Source organism: Budorcas taxicolor, chromosome 25 (assembly GCF_023091745.1).
Source record: "Budorcas taxicolor isolate Tak-1 chromosome 25, Takin1.1, whole genome shotgun sequence".
NCBI lineage: Eukaryota > Metazoa > Chordata > Mammalia > Artiodactyla > Bovidae > Budorcas > Budorcas taxicolor.
Window position 1 is genome coordinate 28,488,274 of NC_068934.1, and position 22,945 is coordinate 28,511,218.

The window sequence follows — 22,945 nt, forward strand, 5'->3', positions numbered from 1 at the left end:
CAGCAGTGGCCACAGGACTGGAAAAGGTCAATTTTCATTCCAGTCCCAAAGAAAGGCAATGCCAAAGAATGTTCAAACTACCACACAATTGCACTCATCTCACATGCTAGCAAAGTAATGCTCAAAATTCTCCAAGCCAGGTTTCAACAATACATGAACCATGAACTTCCAGATGTTGAAGCTGGATTTAGAAAAAGCAGAGGAACCAGAGATCAAATTGCCAACATCTGTTGGATCATCAAAAACGCAAGAGAATTCCAGAAAACTGTCTACTTCTGCTTTATTGACTATGCCAAAGCCTTGGACTGTGTGGATCACAACAAACTGTGGAAAATTCTTAAAGAGATGGGAATACCAGACCACCTGACCTGCCTCCTGAGAAATCTGTATGCAGGTCAAGAAGCAACAGTTAGAACTGAACACAGAACAACAGACTGGTTCCAAATTGGGAAAGGAGTACATCAAGGCTATATATTATCACCCTGCTTATTTAACTTATATGCAGAGTACATCATGTAAAATGCCGGGCTGGATGAATCACAAGCTGGAATCAAGATTGCCGGGAGAAATATCAATCACCTCAGATATGCAGATTACACCACCCTTATGCCAGAAAGCGAAGAAGAACTAAAGAGCCTCTTGATGAAAGTGAAAGAAGAGAGTGAAAAAAACTGGCTTAAAACTCAACATTGAAAAAACTAAGATCATGGCAATTGGTCCCATCACTTCACGGCAAATAGATGGGGAAACAATGGAAACAGTGACGGACTTCATTTTTTGGACTCCAAAATCACTGCAGATGGTGACTGCAGCTATGAAATTAAAAGACGCTTGCTCCTTGGAAGAAAAGCTATGACCAACCCAGACAACATATTAAAAAGCAGAGACATTACATTACCAACAAAGGTCCATCTAGTCAAAACTATGGTTTTTCCAGTAGTCATATATGGATGTAGGAGTTGGACTATAAAGAAAGCTGAGTGCCAAAGAATTGATGCTTTTGAACTGTGGTGTTGGAGAAGATTCTTTTTTTTTTTCCCAGGAACTGATCTGTTTTCTTTATTTTTCAGGTTTGCTTATATACTTTTTGTTATACATAGAGATAGAATACAAAGTCACGCGGGGTCAGCAGACCTGACTTTTATCAAAATCAGGTGCTTCATATAAATGTATACAAAAGGTCTTAGGTGGCTTTACATCATCTTCTGGCCATGAGGCCTGCTGACATTTTATGACCCTTTCTTTCTAATAACAGTCAGCCAGCCAGAAAACCTATTTTCCAGGGGTGAATTTTCTTAAACCAGAAGCCACCCTCTGAAGGTACCAGATAAAGTTGCATTCCTATAGGGTGAAGGTGCAATGGGTTACAATCGAGAAAGGAATTTACTTAGCCTAAGGTTTAACATGATTAATACCAAAGGTTAATACTTATTTCTCTTATATGCTAGTTATATTCATTAATGTGTATAAAGGCAAGGAATATGGAGACTTAGCAGCAAATATTGGCCCAACAAATGAAAAGCCTTCACTAGTATAATTTCTCACCAACCCAATATACTAATAAATTCTAACTTCTCAAAAGAATCTGTGTTTAGAAAGTTTAAAGCATCTCGTGCCTCTCATGGTTGGGAGGCTGTAAACAATCACATGTGGCCGGACGAACCTGCTCAGGCAGGCTAGAGAACCTTCAGAGGAGTTTGTACGTTGAAACACTCTTGTCATGCCCAGGAATTTTTATTGACTGGTGCTGCAAGTTAAATATTTCTCCGAGAGAGGTGGTGGGGGACTGCCCACCGTAAAGTCAGAGGTGTAGTTGAGAGCATAAAGCAGTAAAGCAGGCAGACTCTGGTTTGGGGGGTAGATGCTCGTGAACAGGGGGTATCCTGAGACTCGATCCCACCTTTGCGTATGCCGAAGCCTCCTTCCTCATGACTTTTGCCATGCGCGGAGTTCCTCATGCTGGCTCCCAGCACTGAAGTTCCGACTTCAGCTCCAGATGAGGACCTAAGACACAGCACCAAAAGCAGAGGAATCCCGAGAGGGGCTTCACAACTCGCATGGAGACTGGCCTTTCCTGAGGTAACAAAAGCGGGTCCCTGAGGTCCCCGTCGTAACTTGAGAGGAACCCCACATTTCCTGCCGCAACTGGAGAAAAACAAGTCCCCATCTCCCCTCAAAGTGAGATGAGGCCCTTTTCCACTGCAGAGAAGATTCTTGAAAGTCTCTTGGACTGCAAGGAGATCCAACCAGTCCATCCTAAAGGAGATCAGCCCTGGGTGTTCATCGGAAGGACTGATGCTGAAGCTGAAACTCCAATACTTTGGCCACCTGATGCAAAGAACTGACTCATTTGAAAAGACCCTAATGCTGGGAAAGATTGAAGGCAAGAGGAGAAGGGGACGACAGAGAATGAGATGGACATGAGTTTGAGCAAGCTCCAGGAGTTGGTGATGGACAAGGGAGCCTGGTGTGCTGCAGTCCGTAGGGTCCCAAAGAGTCAGACAATGACTGAGTGACTGAACTGATTGCATTGATATTTCAGGGACATGTGTGCTTAGTCGCTCAGTCATGTCCAACTCTTTGTAGCCCACCAGGCTCCTCTGTCCATGGAATTCTCCAGGCAAGAATACTGGAGTGGGTTGCCATGCCCTCCTCCAGGGGATCTTCCCAGCTCAGGCATCGAACCCAGGTATCCCACATTGCAGGAGGATTCTTTACCATCTGAGCCACCAGGGAAGCCCATATATTTGAACATTTATAAATAAAGTGATAATGGGGGAGTCATGAGGAATATCGGTAAGTTTGGTGATGACCTGAGATTTATTGAAAGTGAGTGACAGGTACCTGGAGTTCCTTTATGTATTAACTTTGTTTACTTTTGCATGTGTTTTTTTCAAAGTAAAACAAAGGGTTATTTTTTTTAAGTGTTAAAACAAGGCAATAGTGGCTAGATGTTAAATGGATGACATCCATGGCCTCTGGATCCAGATGAAAACCACCACTCCACCCAAGCTCTCAGACTAGACAGTGTTCAGTTCAGTCGCTCAGTCATGTCTGACTCTTTGCGACCCCATGAATCACAGCACGCCAGGCCTCCCTGTCCATCACCAACTCCTGGAGTTCACTCAAACTCACATCCATCGAGTCGGTGATGCCATCCAGCCATCTCATCCTCTGTCGTCCTCTTCTCCCCCTGCCCCCAATCCCTCCCAGCATCAGTGTTTTTTACAATGAGTCAACTCTTCGTATGAGGTGGCCAAAGTACTGGAGTTTCAGCTTTAGCATCATTCTTTCCAAAGAACACCCAGGACTGATCTCCTTTAGGATGGACTGGTTGGATCTCGTTGCAGTCCAAGGGACTCTTAAGAGTCTTCTCCAACACCACACTTCAAAAGCATCAATTCTTTGGCACTCAGCCTTCTTCACAGTCCAACTCTCACATCCATACATGACCATTGGAAAAACCATAGCCTTGACTAGACGAACCTTAGTTGGCAAAGTAATGTCTCTGGCTTTTCAATATGCTATCTAGATTGGTCATAACTTTCCTTCCAAGGCATAAGCGTCTCTTAATTTCATGGCTGCAGTCACCATCTGCAGAGAGTGTAGCGTGGAGCAACTGAAACGTGGAATGCTGGCTACACATACATTTCAAGAGATGCCCATTCTGTATGACTTCAAGAGTTGCTATCTTCTGGATGTTTCCCCTTCTTCCCTAAGGTAGACAATGGCAGGAAGAATGGCCTGCACCTCACCTGACACATATTACTGAAAGAACAAGGGATCTCTTTTACTTAAAAAAAAATCTTTTTTAAGTTTTTGGCTATGCTATGAGGCATGTGGGATCTTTGTTCCCTGATCAGGGATCGAACCTTCACCCCCTGCCTTGGAAGCTCAGAGTCCTAACCCCGGACTATTACCGAAGCCCCAGGAATCTCTTTTATCCATTGTCCACCTGAACCACAAAAGGAGAAAGGGTCTTCAAACAGACTAAGGTAAAAGTCATACCTCATATAAGTGTTTTTATAAAAACAAACAAACAATTAAAACAGGCATTATCTGGATCAAAATTGAAGTGGTTCTTAGGTTTGTGTGAGAGTTTAAAATATTATCAGAATGGTTGTTTGCTTGTTATAAGAATAATTTTGTTGGTTCAGTGTTTGCAGGTGGGATGTGAGGCTCAGCAGGTACACATGTTGCTAGGCCTTCACTGGCTTTTATTCATCAGGAAACACGGGGAAGCAAACTGAGGAAAGGGAAATGGAGGGCTAGAGAATAAGTAAATGTTTGGGGTAATATAGGAACAGGGAGCAAACTACATCCAGGACTCAGAATTATGCTGAGACCCAGAGTAACAGGGCATGGACGGGGAGGATGCAGGCCCTGGTGCAGGGGCAAGGGAGCAGGTGTGTGTTAGAGCTCTGAGGAGCAGCGGAGCTGCTGACCAGGCAAGAGCACACAGCTGACGTGACCTCGAGGCCTGGCTGTGCCCCAGTGTGTGGTCAGGGCACTGATTTAGACATAAACCCTGCGTGAGGGGCAGGCGATGGAATTGCTGTGCTCACAGTCTTTCCAGGTGGGGAGACTGCATTGAGCCAACAGCGACACTAAATGCAGGGCATGCCTGAAGTGTCCTGCCTCCTTCCAGCCCTATTCACTTCTTTTTTGAAAAAAACCTTTACTGAATTTGTTATAACATTGTTTCTGTTTTGGTTTTTTGGCCAGGAGGCATGTAGAATCTTAGCTCCCAGACCAGGGATTGAACCCACACTCCCCACACTGGAAGGTGAAGTCTTAACCACTGGACCACCAGGGAAGTCCCCTGACTTTTATTTCTTTGAGTCCTATTCTTACTCCAAACTATCCTCCTCCAGGAAGCCTTCCTGGATCATCCAAATTTTCAATTATTTCTCCCCCATCTCAATTCTCATAATACTTACTGTCTGCATCGTTCATTCGGCATCTATCAATTATTACTTTAGGAAATATACATATATCTCATACATGTACATGTAGACACATATATTTATATACATCTATATCTATATATACATAAGCTATATGTGCACATAGATATATATACACACACATACATATGTACTTTTATCTGTAAGACTGTAAGAGCCAAGAGAAGAGAGACAGCTCACGATTTGCTAACCACTGTGTCCCATTCTTTCGAGCCCAGTAAGCACTGGGAGTTGTAGGGTGAACACTCACAGAATTCAGAGCTGTAATAGAATTCCTGCCTTTCAGTCTTAGTCCCGCAGGGCACCAGACTCGTATCAACAAGACCCGAGTCCCTGAATCTCTCCAAGCCTCACTTCCTCCCCAAATTCATTAAAAATACTAATACCTCCTCACACAGTTCTCAAAAGCACCAAATTAAATCACGATTGTGGAAACACCTTGTAAATCATTATTCAGGTTTCAGATAATATTATCATTCTCTTCTAGGTTTTAATCCAGGCTCTTGCATTTCATGACGGTGGAAGCTTGGGTAAATTCTTCAACCCCTGAAAGTCTTCGCATCCTCATCTGTAAAATAGGAAAGATTAGGCCTCACTTGCAGGGTTGTTATCAGAATTAAAAGAAATCACATTTACAATGTGGCTAGCACGACACACAGCACCCAGCACTCACTTGGAAGTTTGCTCCCTTCTCTGTCTCACCAAGTGTGTCCTGGTTAGCTTTTTCTATTTTCCATCCTGCCCGGAGCAGCACCCTGCACACGGCAGAAGTTCGAGAAATATTTACTCTTGATAAGGATGCTTACGAGAATTATGTTGATGAAAACAGACAGCGACTACCCGCGAAGATGACTTCACAGCGGCCTGACGCCTAGCAAAACCGACTTTTAGATTTGAATGCTGTGTGCTTTCTCCCCCATCCCTTTCTGACATGTGGGGGGAGGGTGGGAGGAGACCTCCAGTCTGGTAGAGGCCCCTTTAAAAATGTACCCGGGCTCCTCCTCTGCCAACCAAGTTGCTAAAAATACTACCACAGCAAAAGCTGAAATATTTGCAGAGAAAACTGAATTTCCTGCTACCTTTACCCCTTCCACTCAAAATCCTGACCTAAGAAGCCCCCAGCTTGGCTTCACCAAAGGCGCAGCCTCCCACGTCCCACCCTCGTCTTATCATGGAGTCCCGCTGTGGGTTAGAGCTAGGATGTTATGTTCAGAAAGTGCCTACTCCAAGGTGGGGAAGCCACAAGTCTTGGCAAATAGCTTGCCATGTGCCTTGGCGTTTGTCTCCGCTTATGAGGACCAGCTCTCTCCAAATCCCCCTCCATCTGTCCCAAGAATCTGTACTGGACCCTAGAAGCTTCCCACTAATCCATCTTTTATCCTCTCTTGAGCCATCTCCTCCTCTGCCAGCTTTGCCTTCCAGCTGTGCCCTCCACCTCCCTACTCCCTGCTGAGTCCAGCCTCCCCTCAGCACCCACGGGCCCCAGCTCACCCTCAAACCAGGCCCTTCCAGAGTTCCTCTCCTTTCTAGGCCTGCAGTCCTTCTCCTTCAATAGCAGTGGGAGACGGGAGTTTTTGAAATGTGAAGAGTCACGGACGATAAATGCAGGGCCCAAGCCCAGCAGGTTAACAAGTAACACTCCAAAGGCTGACCTTGGCCCCAGGCCAGGCAATTCTCTGTGGGGAGTGTCATCTGGTCTCGCCAGTTCCTCAAAGTCCTGGGACCCCTCAGTTCTCACTGCTCCTGTCTCCTTTCCTTCTCATTGATTTGAGAATCAGAGGCTCGCAGATCCACCCAGCCAGACTTGCCGACAACCTTAGTCACATAGTCCGGAAGAGGAACCCCTCACCAGAGGATGTGCGTGCCCTTGATGCATGCTGGTGGAGGGGTCCACTTCTGTGCGTGTCTTTGGATGTGACTGTGTGGCGAAGAGCCCACAGTACCTGTCTCTGAAGATGTGTGACGTGTGTGTGTGTAGGTGACATTACATGGGGACATCCGTGGTGCTGCTCCCCTCTGGATACTTGAGTCTGTGGGTGTCTGCCTTCCTATTTCTGTCTCTGCCTTCCTGTCTGTCTACCTTTTCCTCACCTCTGCGCCTGCCCATCCCCCTGACAAGTGCTGTGGCCAGTTCTGCGTAGGCGCCTCAAGTGGGCTGTTGCTGAAATCGTTGTTTTCCAGGTAGAACCACAGTCGCATATCCATTGTCCCTTGGGCCTGAGGTTGTTCAGAGACACCCTCACCTCCACACAAAGTTGTCCTTTAGGCGGAGGAAAGGGCTGTGCTGCCTGTGCGGGGGTCTGAAGGGGGCCGGGTGCATTAATAAGATACCCCCTCTTCAGCTCTGACCAGCAGGAAGAAGGGCCTAGAGGCAATGCAGCCTGCAGAGTGATGTTGCCTAGCAACTTGGGAGACTTTACTGCAAACTCACTCAATCCCGAATTCCTCAGCTCTAATTTGGGAAGAGATAAGCAGGGAGTCCAGGCCTGATATCCAGTGTGCCCCTCAGGTCCTCCTGCCCTCTCTCCTCTGGAACCCAGAGTTGAAAACTAGTGGGAACTGACACAAACCCAAGGCCCTCATGTAGGCAAGGGCCTGAGTTCCCAGGACTTTCTGCCATTTGGTGGAGGTGGGGGGGTGGGAGATGAAGGATGTGCCAGAGACAGACTGGGAAACAGATTTTCAGTTACAAGGGTGGGTGGGTCCCAAACCTGCTGAGAGAGACACCCCTACACCCCAGGGCCTGGAATCCCAGCTGGCATCCAGCTCAGCTTGGGAGACAAGCTGGCTAACCCTGTCCCCAACCTGAGTGGCCACCAGAATTTCCCTCCCACGCATTTTCCCTTTGGCAAGGAAAGCCCAAATGTTCAGGTAGGAAGAAAGCATGTGACAGCCGTGCCAGGACGGGCACCTCAGCATGCTGCTTCAGCATCCCCTGTCGCAGCCAGAGCCACGGGGCATTTCCCCCCTCCTCCCCTTGGCTCCAGTCCACACACCTGAAGAGCAGGCATCCTTGCTTCCTTCCCTCCTCTGGGACCTCAGCTGAGAAGGACCTCCCAGTTTTCTCAGAGGTGGCCCAATCTCTTCACTAGCATGCCACGCTGCTAGCTCTGGTACCCTGACCGGTTGGGGGAGGTTGGCAAGCTGTTCCCCCACCAGCCTGTTCTCCTACGAGGCTCCTCCTCCCATATCTCCCTTCTCAAGCCTCTCACAAAGCCCACATCCTTCCTCCACCATGGACCCAGAGAACTGATGCCTTCGGATATTTCCTTACACTGGGGTTGAGAGTATTTTCTTCCCCTCCCAGGGGCAAGGGTGAGAGTAGCCAGTATTTGTCTTATACAGAAGCAATGGAACAAGAGGTTGGGGAGGTGTGGTTTAGGGAGTGGGAAGGAAGGGTGTGTATGTCTGTATCTATCTCTCTCTCTACATATGTATATACACACCAAATTGGTGTCATGCATATATGATTTTGTCTTGTTAGTATAGATGGATGGGTGGACAGATAGATATGTAATGCAGACATTTCCAGTAGGGTGATTGCCGTGTACACGTGTGCTGGTGTGTGCACGTAACAGGGAGTCTGCGTGTATCAGCACAGCGTGTGTACAAGGCCTGTGTAGCTGTTTTTGCAGGCTGGGTCTGCGTGTCGAAGAGCACGTTTTAGTGAGCCTGGGGAGTATCATATATGGGCGTGGGGGGCTCTGGTGTGAGCTTTTGTGTTCCCCTGTGCCCACCCCCAGGTTACATACCCACACCTTCCCCATTCCACCGCAGACTGATGACGGTTCCTTTAAACCGCACGTCCTAGGGGGTCATTTATTTCTTTGAGGCCTGAGGGGGGAGGGAAGGTAGAGGGAACCATATTTGGGACTCTAGCTAGTTTGTGGAAGTGTGGGTGAGGGGTGCACGGTTTTCTCTCTGTGGGTGGGAGAAGTGTTGTGCCCAGATGCGAGTGTTTTTGTGCCCGGGATGTCGGGGTCCTCCTGCGTGCGCCAGCATACATCTGCTTGGCAGTCTGCCGCCTCGGCAGCAACGGGCGTGGGGGGGGGGGGGTGGTGTTGGTGGTGAGTTTGGGAGGATGGGGTGTGTAGGAGGAATGGATGGAAGTGTGTAGGCAGAGGGGTTGGGGCAGGAGGCGGGGCGAGGAGGAGGGAGCCGCGAGGGGGCGTGGCCCTGCCTCCATTCCCCCCGCCCACTCTGCCGAGGGCTTCTCCTGATTGGCTTCTCTTCCGCAGGGCTCAGGATACTTTCTCCAGCAGTGCGGAGCGCGGGAGAGAGGACCCGAGAGCTGAGCGGCTGGTTCGGCGCGGATCGGCTGCCTCGCCACCGCCCCAGGGTCCCCACCCGTCACCGCGCAGACCCTCTGCGCCAACCTCCATCCCAGCCAAGGACTCCTGACATCAAACATGGACTGCTGCACCGTAAGTGAGCGGGCCTGGGGGACGGGCACTCAGCTTCGTCTGGGGAAAGGGCTACCAAGAAGCTCCTGGAGGGGGAGTGGGGAGTGAGGGATGGAAGTGGGTGCAGAAGACCTAGGAGCCATAAGGGTGCCTGCTGAGACGCAAATGGTGGGTGGTGAAAGGTGCCCGCCTGACTTGGAAGCCCTAGGAAAAATGCTCCCCAACTCGCGGGGGCGTCTGGGTACCCATCCGCTAAGCCGTCTAGGTTGGACCCGGAGCTCGACAAAGCTCTGCAACAGGAAAGCTGCAGGTTAGACGAGAAGAGGAACTTCCCCAGGGAGACGCTGGAAACCGTCGCCTAGCGAAGCAACCGCGACTCCTTTCCCCTGGCTTTCGGCCCCCACCCCAATCCCCATCCCACTACTGCCGCCGTCGGTGGGCGGACGGGATGACCTTGGTGACCCTCGCGTTCTGTGCAGCGCCCGGTGAAATAGTCAATTCATGTTGTTTACCTTAGTACTGATGATGGGCAGCGAAGAGCCTAGTCCGTGTGGTCCTGGGGAGGGATTGGCCTGGCCTCCAACGCTTTCTAGCTCTGGAGGGGGCTGGGTGAAATGACCGGCGAGAGGGCCCTGCTGGCGAGGGAAGGAAGTGTCTGCAATTTGTCAGCGCCCACAAGGAGACCTGACGCCAAAGCAGGTTGCTGTTACGGTGCGGGCATGAAAGCGCCTTGCACAGGACCAGGTTCCTGGCACATCCGAGGAGTGGTGATCATACGTGTATACGATATGTTTGTATTTGTTTATTTATTTACTTTTATTTATTTTTAGTCCTTACATATGGAGAAAGTCCGACTCCAAAGTCCTTGTATTCTCAGCCATTTGGTCAACCCAGCTAATGACACAAGAAGTTATAACTTTGCCTGCTCCCCACCCTCCACCGTATGGCTTAAAAGGGGGGAAATGAGGTTTGGATGGAAGGAATAGTCCAATTTAGAAGAAGTGAGGGTTCCCTGTGTCTTAGTACCAAGAGGTAGAAAAAAGGGGCAAGTGGTTGTGGCTATGATGTTTAGCTCTTATTAATACAAATAATTGTTGTCAATTTGTGAATGCTTACCATGTACCTAACACTTTATATTTAACCATCATGACAACCCTGTGAGGTAGATATTTTTCCATTTTACAGATGTGCAAAGTGAGGTTTAGAAAGATTAATGATTTGCCCAAGGAAGCACAGCTTCTAAGTGTGGAGGTGGAACACTAGACCTGTCTGATTCCAACAGCTGTAATTTAACCTCTCCTATAAACATTTCCAATATTTCCTCATTGTAAAGGTAATATGCCCATAACAGAAAAAAAAATTTAAACTGAAGAAAAGTATAAAAAAGAAACATGTCAAGAATCTACAATCCCACCCCTAAAGAAAGCCCCAATAACATATTTTCTTCCAACCTTTCCTTCCTGTTGTTCTCCTGGAAGCAGTTTTTGGTTGTGAAAGGAGAATTGGGCTCTTAATGGAGGTTCCTGGGCTCCTCACCCCCCAGTGGTGTTTTACAAAACAGAGAAAATAAATGGATGGTGGGTTCTGGGTATGCCTGTGGAGGAGAGGAAATATTGCCCAGATGGTAAGAATGGTGGGGAAGATAAGTCAGGAATCATGGTCAATGGAAAGAAATGCGAGAGCAAAGACCAAAAAGCCAGAGAAGGACAGCAACTTGTCCCCACTGGCACCTGCAGGACTAATTAGAGTAGGATGTCAGGTGCCTGCCTGTGGGCTCTGGTCTGCCCTGGACCATGTTCCTGAGTGCCCAGAAAGCCATACTGAGGGGCTGGTGGGCATGGCTGGAATAAGTGTCCCCTTAAAAAGAAGAAGCTGCTCACTCAAATAATGCAGCAGAGGCAGACACACAATTGCCCCACTTGCCCTGTATTCTGGGTCACCCCCTCCAGTGCATTCTCTACACAGGCGCCCTCCCCCTTTCAGGCCGTGTCCTAGGTGTGCAGGGCTAAAGGGCTGGGCAAGAGAGAACACCACTGTCAGGCTTTGCAGGGGGTCCAAGAAGAGGTGACAGGGCTGGGGTTTGGGGCAGGGCTGGGGCTGAGCATCTTCCTACCCATCTCCATTCTGTGGAGGGCTGAGCTCTGTGCTGGGAGGAAGCTAGGACATGCATAGTGGACATAGCGCATCTGGGAGGCTGGGAACCAGTCCCTCTTCACCTTCCATCCTGGGCTCTCCCTGCTGACTGTCCAACCTGGTGTTTGGGCAATACCTAGTCCTCCCTTATTTCCTTCTTTCTCCTTGGTAAAGAGGCTCAGTCAGAAAAGGGAAGAAAAAAGTCCTGCTTTCTTTTTTTTTTAAGAGCAAGAGCTGTTGATTTAGATGTATCAGTTGCCAATTTACATAGTCACAAATATCAGGCTTTTCCTGAATCACTTAATATAAAAAGGCAAAGAAACAGTTTTGGACTTTTATTATTATTATTATTTTTTACTTAGTTAGTCTAGTTGATGATCCAACTCATAGAAATAATTACCTGCCCTGAGGAAGTAGTTCGCAGCACAGATTTCTGAATCCCATCACTATTTGTTGGCTCTGTGACCTTGGGTAATTTGCAAGATGTCTCAGATGTTTCTTTACCTGTAAAATAGAGCTTAAATGAAGACATCCCTGCTGGCTCAGCAGTAAGGAATCCACCTGCAATGCAGATGATGCGGGTTCAATCCCTGGGTCAGGAAAATCCCCTGGAGCAAGAAACAGCAGCCCACTCCAGTATTCTTGCCTGGGAAATCCCATGGACAGAGAAGCCTGGTGGGCTCAATGGGGTCACAAGAGTCAGACACAACTTATCAACTAAACCATCACCACCACCAATGGGTGCAAAATGCTTAGCACAGGGCCCAGCATATGACAAGCAGTAGGCAGGGATAATTCTTAAAGTCTTTAGGACAAGGGAGCTGAAGGAGACTGCCTTAATTGGGGCCAACTTCTAGATGTGGCTGAAGATATTGAGGCCCTCAGAGCTGAAGTGATGTTTGGGACCAAGAGCCATGGCTCATGTTTTGCCCACAACAGTCCACTTCCCCCTCCCAGAAGCCCCCTAGTTCATGCAGAGCTCTCAGGCACACACCATCAGATCTTGGTTTTGGAAGGCACCAACGTAGGCACACTTCCTGGGTCTTTTTACAGTCCCTCCAGCTCTGCCCTGAGAACTCAGCTGAAGGGAGAGGGAGTGGGCTCTGGGGAGAAGCAGTGAGTTGGGGGTGGCTCTGCCTGTTGTTCCATTCTGGATGCAGCTGGGGTGGGTGGTGGCAGCAGGTGGGTCTGAGCATTTCTGGGGGAAGATACCCCTTCCTCCGCTCAACCGCTACAGCTGCTGGCTCAGGGGAGGGTGTTGGGCATGGGTTTTTGATCATTTTCCTCTTTGGAGAAGAAACTTTCACCATTCCCTAAGAATATCCCCAAGAAAGGTTTGAGTTCTGAGAATCGAGGATCCAAAAAAAGAGTGATTTCTGTTTATAAGTGGGGAATGAAATGTTAGGGAGAGAGGGATAGACCCAGGAAAGACAAAAAGAGTGTGAGGGGCCCTTCCACAGCCACCCCAGCCCTTGATAACACCTTTTACCTGCACTTAACTCAACTGTGGACATCTTGAGCGCAAACCAAAGATCTCTGAAGCCCAGAAAATGCAGACAACCTTGGGGACCATGATGAGAGGAAGCCATTTGTAAACCTGGACTTAAACATCTGGGATTGAAACCTTTGCAGGTCCGGGGTGGGATCTGGTTGGGGCAGTGGTCACTGAGGCCCCACTCACACTCATCTCAATTCCGTGAACTGGATGGGTGATGGAGGAAAGAGAAAGGAACGAAACTGAATTACTCTTAGTATGTGAGACCTTGGTCATCTCCTGCCAGAGAAATAAAAACACAGGGAAAGTAGTGGAAGTCCTCAGGCAAAAAAAAAAAAAAAAAAGTCAGTTCAAAGGAGAAATGGCTTTTTAACTCCATAGTTAACCTTAAGCTTCCCACCTCACCTCATAGCTGTTGGGTTGGGTCTCCTTATTTTTTAGTTGCTCCCTATGAAATTGTTTTTACAAGACTGCTTCAACCTGCAGAAACAACTATCTTGCACCAACTTACCATTATTTAAAAGAATCATAATAGCTACCATTAATTGAGCAACTAGATTGTGCCAGAAACTTTCTGCATATCACAGTGTTTATTCTTCCCCATGACCCAGAGGAACCTGATTTCACGTGAAGGAATGGAGATAGGAAAAGATTAGAAAACTTGCCCAAGACCACTCAATTAGCAAGTGGTAGAGCATGGTTCATTCTCTTGACTGCCTTTGCTTATCTGCAAAGTAGAGGTTAAAACGGGCTTCCCAGGTGGCACTAGTGGTAAAGAACCAGGAGACATTTGAGACACAGGTTCGATCCCTGGGTCAGGAAGATCCCCTGGAGGAGGGCAGGGCAATCCACTCCAGTATTCTTGCCTGGAGAGTCCCCATGGACAGAAGAGCTTATGGTCCACTGGGTCACAAAGAGTCGGATACGACCGAAGCAACTTAGCACATACACAGGCAGGGGTTAAAAACAGACTCTGGAATCTGATATACAAAGGCTTGACTCTTTGGTCCTGATAACTACCTGTACAACCTCAGGTAGGTTTTCAAGACTTAACTCAGTTTGATTAGGGGTCAACTGGGATAACAATAAAAGGTACGTCATAGCGTTGTTGCCAGGGCTAAATAAAATAACATCTGTAAAACCTTGTGTTGCCATGCCTGGAACAAGGGCAGTGCTTCAGTGGTATTAGGAACTATTGTCATTATTCTTTTCTTTCCCTTGCGCACCTCACGGAAAGAACTTCTTGCTCCTGCTTATCTTTTCCTTGTCCTTTTTTGAAGTGAAGCCTTTTCTCTGTAGCTTCTTGGAGACCATCCCCTCTCTCCTGTATTTAGAGCAGTGCAGAATGGAGCGTGAATAGGAAAACAGTCTCTGACCTCTAGCCCTGAGTCGGGGAAGGCTGCCCCACTGCAGCGTAAGCCCCATCTTCACCTTCATCCCAGCTTTGAGCTCTGGGGTGATTTTACTCAGAGAAGGGTTGATTCTTCTAAACCCTCCCCCAGGGAATCCTGGACTCAGCAGGGACCCTTCTGAGCCAGAGGCACCCTCTGAGGATGGGGGAAAAGCAGCCGTGTCCAGGAGTCCCGCGGTGGTTTACTTTGCCCTTCTCCAGTAATTACGTGCACCCTCCAGACAGCTAGACGGCTCCCCTCACTGGGCTGCTGGCTTGGGCCGTGGCTCACTCACGGCTACCTGGCTGTCTTGTAGCACATCTACTGTGCGCTTCTTTCTCTTGAGTTGGGAACACAACTGTGTCCACCTGACCCTGAACGTTCCTTTTTGTCTGCCGCTGCCCAAGACACACACGCACACACATACACCATCCCTCCCCCTGCCCCAGTGCGGGCCCTGCCTTGGCCCCTTCTCTGCGCATCCCACTCCCGCGTCGTCCTGGTCTCAGTCCCGCAAGTCTCTCCTCCTACCCCACCCTCTCGGGGATCAAGGCCGGGTCACCCCACAAGAAACACCCCCTCCCCGCTACCCCATCCCCAGGAGAGCGCCTGCTCCAAGCCGGACGACGACATTCTAGACATCCCTCTGGATGATCCGGGTGCCAACGCGGCCGCTGCCAAAATCCAGGCGAGTTTCCGGGGCCACATGGCGAGGAAGAAGATAAAGAGCGGAGAGCGCGGCCGGAAGGGCCCGGGCCCCGGGGGACCAGGCGGAGCTGGGGGCGCCCGGGGAGGCGCGGGCGGCGGCCCCAGCGGAGACTAGGCCAGGTGAGGCGGGCCGCAGGCTCTCCTTCCCGACACTGGGCCCCTTCCTCCGAAGGTGCAAGGATGGCTAAGGGCACTGGGGGATGGAGAAGGGTGTGGAGGGAGCCAAGGAAATTGGCGATGTGGGGTGGGGGCGCGTGGTGGGGAGGAGGCTGCGGGCTCTAGAGCTCACCTGTTTCTATCTCCATCCTCCGTTCTGCCTCGCCCCGGACCGAAGGACTGAGCATTTTCGAAGGTAATGAATGCAACTCCGAAGCAGTGGGGTGGGACCCCTGAGTGACAGAAAAGCCCTAGACCCACCCCTTCCCTCCTCCGCCTCCCAGCCAGGGAAAATGCCCCTGAGCCCACGGGCTTTCTGACCCTTGGTGACACCTGACGCTGCGACGGGGCGCACCTGGACTGACACACCTGTCACCCGCACTGGACTGCATAAGTCGGGCCCAGGGATCACAAACACCCCGCGGCTCGCACACCTACCGGCCGCGGGCTCATTTCAGCTCAGTGACTCCTAGCGGGCAGTCCCGGGTGATCCCCGCTCCCCGCCCTGGGTGCCCCGATTCAGGACGGAGGGTAGAGAAGAAAGTACTGGGAGCGGGCAGGTGCTCACCCCTTCTTTCTGCTCAGTTTCCCGAGACAGATGGATGCCGCGTCCCCTTCGCAGTGACGAGACTTCCCTGCCGTGTCTGTGATTCTCTCCTTTCCACCAACCTGCCAGCTTCAGGAGCCCTCTCTGCTTCCCCCAGAGACTCCCTCTCCCAGGAACACCGTCCATCAGTCGCTAAGGCCGTGCCCTTTTAGTTAGCTCTCCAGTCTAGTATGGTCCCCGTTCGCCCTTCCTCCCCACCCTGACCCCCCCATCCTCGCGCCCCCAAATCTTCCTTCTTTAGCTTCTCGCCCACCTCTCCCCGCACCCAGCATGCAGCTCTCTCTCCGCAGCCTCCGCGTGCTTCCCTTCGCGCACTGCGGAGGACACCCTAAGCGTGGCCCAAGAACACTCCAAAAAAAAAAAAAGAAAAGAAATCCTTTAGTTCCACGCGCAGCTAAAGGGGGCGCCCCTGCGTCTCTGCTGCGCCGCTCACGCCCCAGCCTAGTCCAGAACTTCGGGGCGAGGAGAGAGGGGAGGAGGGGTTTTTATGATGTCGGATGCCCCTGGCGGTGATCAGAAGGGAAGTTGCCATGTCACGCCCCAACCCCACGCCTGCCTGTACTCAGCCCTCCCCTCTCCCCAGCGTACCCCGAGAGCCACCTCTCCAGCTCTCAGCTTGTTTACGCGAACGCGGAGCGCGGGGGCGGCCCGGTAGGAGGAGTCTCCCGCGGCCCCGCCTCTGCTCCTGCTGGCCCCGCCCCTACGGGCTCCTGGGGCTGTGGCCGGGAGGGTTTTTATCTCCGTGTGTGCATGTGACTGTGCTGGGTTGGAATGTGAACAATAAAGAGGAATGTCCAAGTGTTCAGAGGGTGCCAGAAGGGAGGGAGTTTGGGTATATGAGGCCACCGCTGGAAATCTGAACAAGTCTCCTTTGACCAAACCAAAAAGTGGAGGTGGAACGGTGAAGGGGAACCAAGCTTAGAAGGTACCTTAGGAACCAAACTTCCCGCCTACAGCATCCCTTCTGGGAATACTCTTTGGGCCGCCTAGAGGAATTTGCTAAACCAGCAGAACGAAGAGAGAGACAGTATGGTACCCAAAAACTTTAATTTCTGATATTCCCCCTCAGGGATCAGGAGAGAAATCAGACAACCATAGGGAGCTTGGACTTGGTCGTCACCGTGCTGGCAGAGGAGGGCCTCTCCAGGAGCCCATTGCTAGAATCTTCACTTTCCAAAGGTTGCTCAGAAACCCCAGGTGCCACGGCGTCCTCCCTGATGGGATACAGGCAATTCTCAGTGAAAGCTGGGTGCATCCCTCAGAGCACACCCATCCTCTATCCCAGGGACTTCTCATTTTTACTGTGTGTAGGAATCCTCGTGGAATTTTGGTTGAAATGACGATTCCAGGCCCCATCGCTCCCCCCAACACACACACACACACAGATTCTGCTTCACGAGGAATAGGAAGTGGTTTGAATCTGAATGTTTAATAAGCTCCTAGTTCAGGTAATCTGAGGACTGGGCTTCCCAGGTGCTAGTGGTAAAAGAACCCACCTGCCAATGCAGGAGACATAAGAGACACAGGTTCCATTCCTGGGTTGAGAAGATCCCCTAGAGGAGGGCATGGCAACCCACTCCAGTATTCTTGCCTGGAGATTCCCATGGACAGAGGAGGGATTGGAGAGGACAGACCAGCAGGCTACAGTCCATAGGGTCGCAAAGAGTTGGACAGGACTGAAGCAGCTTGGCACATAGGCACTCTCCCAGTGTGAGGACCACACTTGGAGAAATGATGCCTGATTCTGGACCCCACAGCTGACAGCTGAAGTTGATGACAGGCAGCTTTTGCCTCTCCTTTCCTTACTACCTCTCTCTGCCCCACACAGAAGAACTAGACTTGGCTGAGAGCTCAGGACAAACAACTCCCAGCCTCTGCAGCCTGTTGATGTAAAAGTTCCTTAAAGGTGAAAAGCAAAACATTCTTCTAAGTGTTAGGAGCGAGAGGGTAGCTCATGAACCAAGCCCTCCACCCTGCACACTTCACTCACACGCAGCACTGCACCCACAGCACAACCAAAGCCCGGGGCTGAGCCACGCCCCTCACCCTGAAACACCCCTGAAGGTGTCAGAGTGTGAGAGCTGCAGTCACCAACTCAACCCAAGCCCTTTCCTCCCACCCTGACCAGCCCTCAGCCCTCCTGCTCACCGTAGGTCACTCCCCCCGAATGTCTCCTTGGGCCTCTTCTTCCTTTCTTTCTGGAAACTTATCAGGCAGAACACAGCCACGGACAGGAACAGCACACCCAGCAGTACCCCAATCACAGTCCCAGCCACTCGGCCTTTGGAAGGGTCTAAGGAGACACATAAGGAGATAAATGCCTGGTGGCTCAGATGGTAAAGAATCTGCCTGCAGTGCAGGAGACCTGGGTTCAATCCCTGGGTCGGGAAGACCCCCCTGGAGGAGAGCATGGCAATCTACTCAAATATTCTTGCCTGGAGAATCCCATGGACAGAGGAGCCTGGGGGCTACAGTCCATAGGGTCGCAAAGAGTCAGACATGACTGAAGCGACTTAGCACACATACAAGGAGACACATGATCGTCATAGCAGCAGACCTTCCTTGATGCCCCAGATGGCTTCACATTGACCCCCTACCCAGGCAGACCAACCCAGCCTTTGCCCAGCAACCCCTACCAGTCACAGAGAGGGTCAGCTCACAGGACGCACTGCCCATCTGGTTGGTGGCCACACAGCGGTAGGTGCCCGAGGAAGCCAGGGAGAGATTGGTGAGAATGAGCTGGCCAGACACCTCATCTAGAGAGTAAGGAAGAAGTGTCCATCACTTATTCAACTCACAGTGAGGTGCACTGTGACAAAAGCATATCTCACTTCATCCTTACCACAATCCCATCAGGAAGGAACTAACCTCATTCTATAAGTGGGCAAACTGGCTCAGAGAAGGAAAGTAATTGTCCAAGGTGACCCAGAGAGGAAGTGTCAAAACCACCGCAACTTCTGTACTCTTTCCACTCTACACAGCTGCCTTTTCAGGGAAGGGGAAACGGCACATATGAACTGGGGTGGGCTGCCTACTGGCTGATGTCAGGTTCTTGGTTGGTGGAAAGGGTTTGATTGCTAGAAATTGTGTCCTCTGGAGTGGGCTCTAAGCTGACCCAAATGCTCTTCTAAGCTGCTTACCTTCCCTTTACAAGGAAGAGTACACATCGGGAGGTGACCTGGGGGCCTTGTGCATGGGTAAAGGGGTTTGCTGGGGTTGGGAGGGGAGCCAGGGCACTGGAGCCAGCATGAGGAGGCTGAGAAGCCAAGACTCTTAGCTAGCTATGTGATCCCCTGAAGGAGAGTCTAGCCAGTCCTTGCTACTCTGCCTTGGCTTCCTCTCTAGGAAGTCTGGAAATGAGTCATGACCATTAAGATATCTACAAGGAACCCAAAGCCCCAGAATAGACAAGTGGGAGTCACAGAATACCCCCTGCCTTCCACTGTCTTCCAGGATATCAGAAATATGTCTAGCTTGAGAAATGCTCCCAGGACCACACAGCTGCAGATGGTACAGGAAGACAGGAGGGAACAGTAAAGGCAGCCAAGGAAGACGTAAGGGAAAGATGTAGCCATGTGTCTCATAGCTGCAGACATGGAACTTGTACTGTGACTGTGTGGACTTTAGAGGCCAGATCTGCCCAGGCTCTGAGTCCCACCTTCCTTAGTGGCCTGGACCCTTACCTTGCACCATGCTGCCAGGGGAAGGTGTAGGAGAAGCTCCAAGGCGGATCCAGTTGTACACAGGCTTGGGGGCTCCCATAGAAGAGCTGCATCTGAGCGCAGCAGAGCCCCCCACGGAGGTCTGACCACTCTGACTGCATGAGGGTCTACTGGGGGGCACTGCAAAAATCACAACAAGTACCTTAGCTTTCTTCTAGCTCCACCTCCACGAAGTGCTAGGCTTTCTGCTTTAATACTCCTACTACCTAGCGGTCCACCTCTGTTCACGCACCACCTCATCTCCAGGAATTTCCACTACTGGAAATTCTGATTGTTAGAAAATTCTTCCTCATGTCAAGCCAAATCTGTGTTAATATGATATCCTCCCATTGGTCCCATTTCCTGCTCTCTGGGCCCACAAAGAAAAAAGAAAAAAAAAAAACTCTCCTCCATAAGACAGCTCTTCAGATATTTGATTGCAGCTGTTACACACCACCACCTAAGTCTTCTCTTTTCCATCTCAACATCCCCAGCCCCTTTAATAGTTTCTTCTGTTTGCTCATCTCCAATCAGGCTCTAGTTTGAGGTGAGATGGATACTCTGAACAGGAAGTTATTGCTTAGTGATGGAGTGCCTTCTTCCTTTAATTGGCCATACCTTTTCTCTGCTGCTAACCTAGAGGAACAGAATCTAGCTGCAAATGGGAGGTTCCCCTAAAGATGGAGCTCTTGGGGGATGACTCAAATCCCCATCTGTGGGAGAGATTTACTAGGGACTGAAGGAGGAGGGTGGAGCAGGGGTAAGATTAGACAACTTTAGGAAGGGGTATTTTTCTTCAAGTTCTCTAGTGCAGTTAGGGGCTTGGGCTAGAAAGCAGGATAGGGGAGACGCAGCAAGGCCGGTGCAATCTTTCAGGTAATGTGGGTGGCTGGAGGGTCCCTAGCCTGCCTTACCCAGCACAGTAAGGTTGATTAGCCCCAACCCATTGGTGTAGAAATCTGGCGGGTTGTTAACATGGCAGAGGTAGGTTCCAGCGTCTGAGGGGCGGACATCGGTCAGTTTCAGGGTGGCCACTCCTCCTGTGGGGGGGTTCTGAAGCAGGCTGGCCCTCTTTGCCTTAGAACCAGTTGGATACAGCTGGCCATTGGTGAAGTACAGGATCTGGGGAGAAGCAGAAGACATGGGTATGTGCTTTTTGCCACCTGGTGTCAATTCTACAGTCCTTCAAAGCAGGTATTAGAGACCTTCCCTTAAAGCAGCCAGGGAAGCTGACACTCTGTAGCAGAACCGTGAAGGTTTGTCTTTCCCCAGATATCATCCCTTCCCAGGTGCGGAATGAACTAGATTCATTGCTTTCAGCTACGCAATCCAGGGGTGGGGGTGGGGAGGGAGAGCAAACATTCCTGGAAGGGGCAGCATTTTATCTTGCTTTTAATCGCAACAGCTTAGCCTCTGTGAGTTTATGAACTGACACTGGAGCTGCACTCACATAGGGAAGTGGCTAAGTCCCGTCTGACTCTTTATGACCCCATGAATTGTAGCCCACCAGGCTCCTCTGTCCATGGGATTTCCCAGGCAAGAATACTGGAGTGGGCACTATTTCTTCCTACAGGGGGTCTTCCTAGCCCAGGGATCAAACCCTGCTCTCCTGCCCTAGCGGGGCAGGTTCTTCACCACTGAGCCACCAGGGAAGTCCGACTATGGGGGAGGAAGTTACAAACTGCAGGACTGTGTTTGTGATACAGGGTCATGCAGACTGTGTTCCTAATAAGATCTAGAAACAGTCCACTGATTTTTTTTTCCTCCAAGTATTTTCGTCCCCAAATGCACTCTCTCTGACCCCCTGCCCTCATCCTAGGTGGGTCCCCTGGTCCTGCCTCTCCTTGTCAAGTCCACCGAAGGCAGGAAGGCCCCCCACTTGCGCAGGTGCCCCCAGCTCACCGGTTGGGACGTGGAAACGGGCTTCCCAGGCTGCACGAAGCTCCACTCCAGGGCAAAGTTGTCTCCCACCGAGGTGCTATAGCTGCAGGTCAGCTCCGCAGTCTTGCCCACCGGTGCACTCAGGGGCTCGGAGGGCACCTTCACCTCCACAGCCAACCCGGGGGCTGGGGGTGCCAGAGACCGGCAGGGGAGGGCTCAGATGACTCTGCCTGTCCTTCCTCCGCCAGGGCTCAGCTCCCTCCTCTCTATGCCTCCCTTTCCGAAACCTGAGGTTTCCGGGAGGGAGGAGCCCACATCCCGCCAGGTTGGTGGGTGAAAGGACCAAGACTGGGCCAGGTCCCAGGGTGTGTTTGTTAGGAAAAGAAAAACAGAAGTTGGGTGCTGGTTAAACCCTCCCGAAAGAGGCCCAACTTGTCCTCCAGCCTCTGTCCTCGACCCTCCCAGCAGCCTTCCACGTCCCCTCCCCGGTCCAGCCGCTCTCATCCCCATCCTCCAGCCCCCTCCTCACCACTCAAGCCGACCCAGCCCAGCAGGAACCTGCAGAGGAAGCACCCTGGGAGCCAGGCCATCGTCCTGCCAACTCTTGGTCTGTCTGAGTGTCTGGGTCTGGGAGAAGGAAGGGAGTGCCCACCGAGCAGCCTGCTGGTGCTGGGCCGAGCGAGACTGGCTATCTCAGAGCAAACAAGGGGAGAGGCAGGGCCCTCAGGTAAGGAAGGGCTCCTCCCTCCTCCAGGCCCAATACGGGACTCATTCTCACCCTACCCCCTTCTGTTGTCCCCTTTTCCCCAATTTCTGAAGCTGTCAGGCGTGAGGGGTGGGGAGTGCCAGGTTTGGGATTGGGTGGGCACTCCAGGGAAGGGGAGGGATCAGAATGGGAGCTCTGAAGGGAAAGAGCGACCCTGGAGGAAAAGAGATGCATCCTGATAACCTGAGATGATGTCACCATGTCAAGGTCTGATACTGTGAGCCTGAACCCCAGGCCAAGACCCCATCACCCCCTTCCACTCCCTTCATAGAGTCTTGTTCCTTCTAAGGCCCTCGGAGATCCTTTCCTCCCGTGAGACCCCTTCTTCGGCCCTTTCGGCATCCCTTGCTGAGACAGGAGTCTCCATGGAAACTACAACCCCGCCCCCGCCCCAGAGCCAAACCATTACATGGGCAGAGAAACTGAGGTCTAGAGAAGCCCCCGGCCTGTGTAGGAAAGGGTGTGGCAGGGTTGGTGTGGACACTCCAGCCCCACATCCTGTGTCTGGCTCTGCCTCAGTACCGGCGGTCACTGCTGGATGGACAGGAAGGATTCAGTGGTCTGGGAGAGGGTAGGAGGGGTCAGGTCCTTCAGGCCCCGCCCTCGAGGAGGAAGCAGATTAAGTGCACAGGCACCCAAGCTGTGAGCTCCAGCAGAAAGTCACCAATTTCATCCTCTTGCTGCTCAAAGGAAGTTAGGACCTCCCCCCACCCCACACCCCCACACCCCCGCTCCCC

The 22,945-nt window shown here is 51.1% G+C and overlaps 2 protein-coding genes across 2 annotated transcripts; one reads left to right on the plus strand and one right to left on the minus strand.

The window, feature by feature from the left end:
* Positions 1 to 9,295: 9,295 nt before the first annotated feature.
* NRGN (neurogranin) lies at positions 9,296 to 16,484 on the plus strand. Its single transcript, XM_052662360.1, has 4 exons — positions 9,296 to 9,391; positions 14,991 to 15,217; positions 15,432 to 15,449; positions 15,839 to 16,484. Exons 1-2 carry the CDS (start codon positions 9,377 to 9,379, stop codon positions 15,210 to 15,212), a joined length of 237 nt encoding a protein of 78 aa, XP_052518320.1. The 5' UTR covers positions 9,296 to 9,376; the 3' UTR covers positions 15,213 to 15,217; positions 15,432 to 15,449; positions 15,839 to 16,484.
* Positions 16,485 to 16,944: 460 nt separating this feature from the next.
* Positions 16,945 to 22,032, minus strand: VSIG2 (V-set and immunoglobulin domain containing 2). Its single transcript, XM_052662439.1, has 7 exons — positions 21,972 to 22,032; positions 21,464 to 21,627; positions 20,476 to 20,683; positions 19,544 to 19,702; positions 18,497 to 18,616; positions 18,009 to 18,153; positions 16,945 to 17,074 (listed from the first exon to the last, which is right to left on the minus strand). Exons 1-7 carry the CDS (start codon positions 22,030 to 22,032, stop codon positions 16,945 to 16,947), a joined length of 987 nt encoding a protein of 328 aa, XP_052518399.1.
* Positions 22,033 to 22,945: the final 913 nt, after the last annotated feature.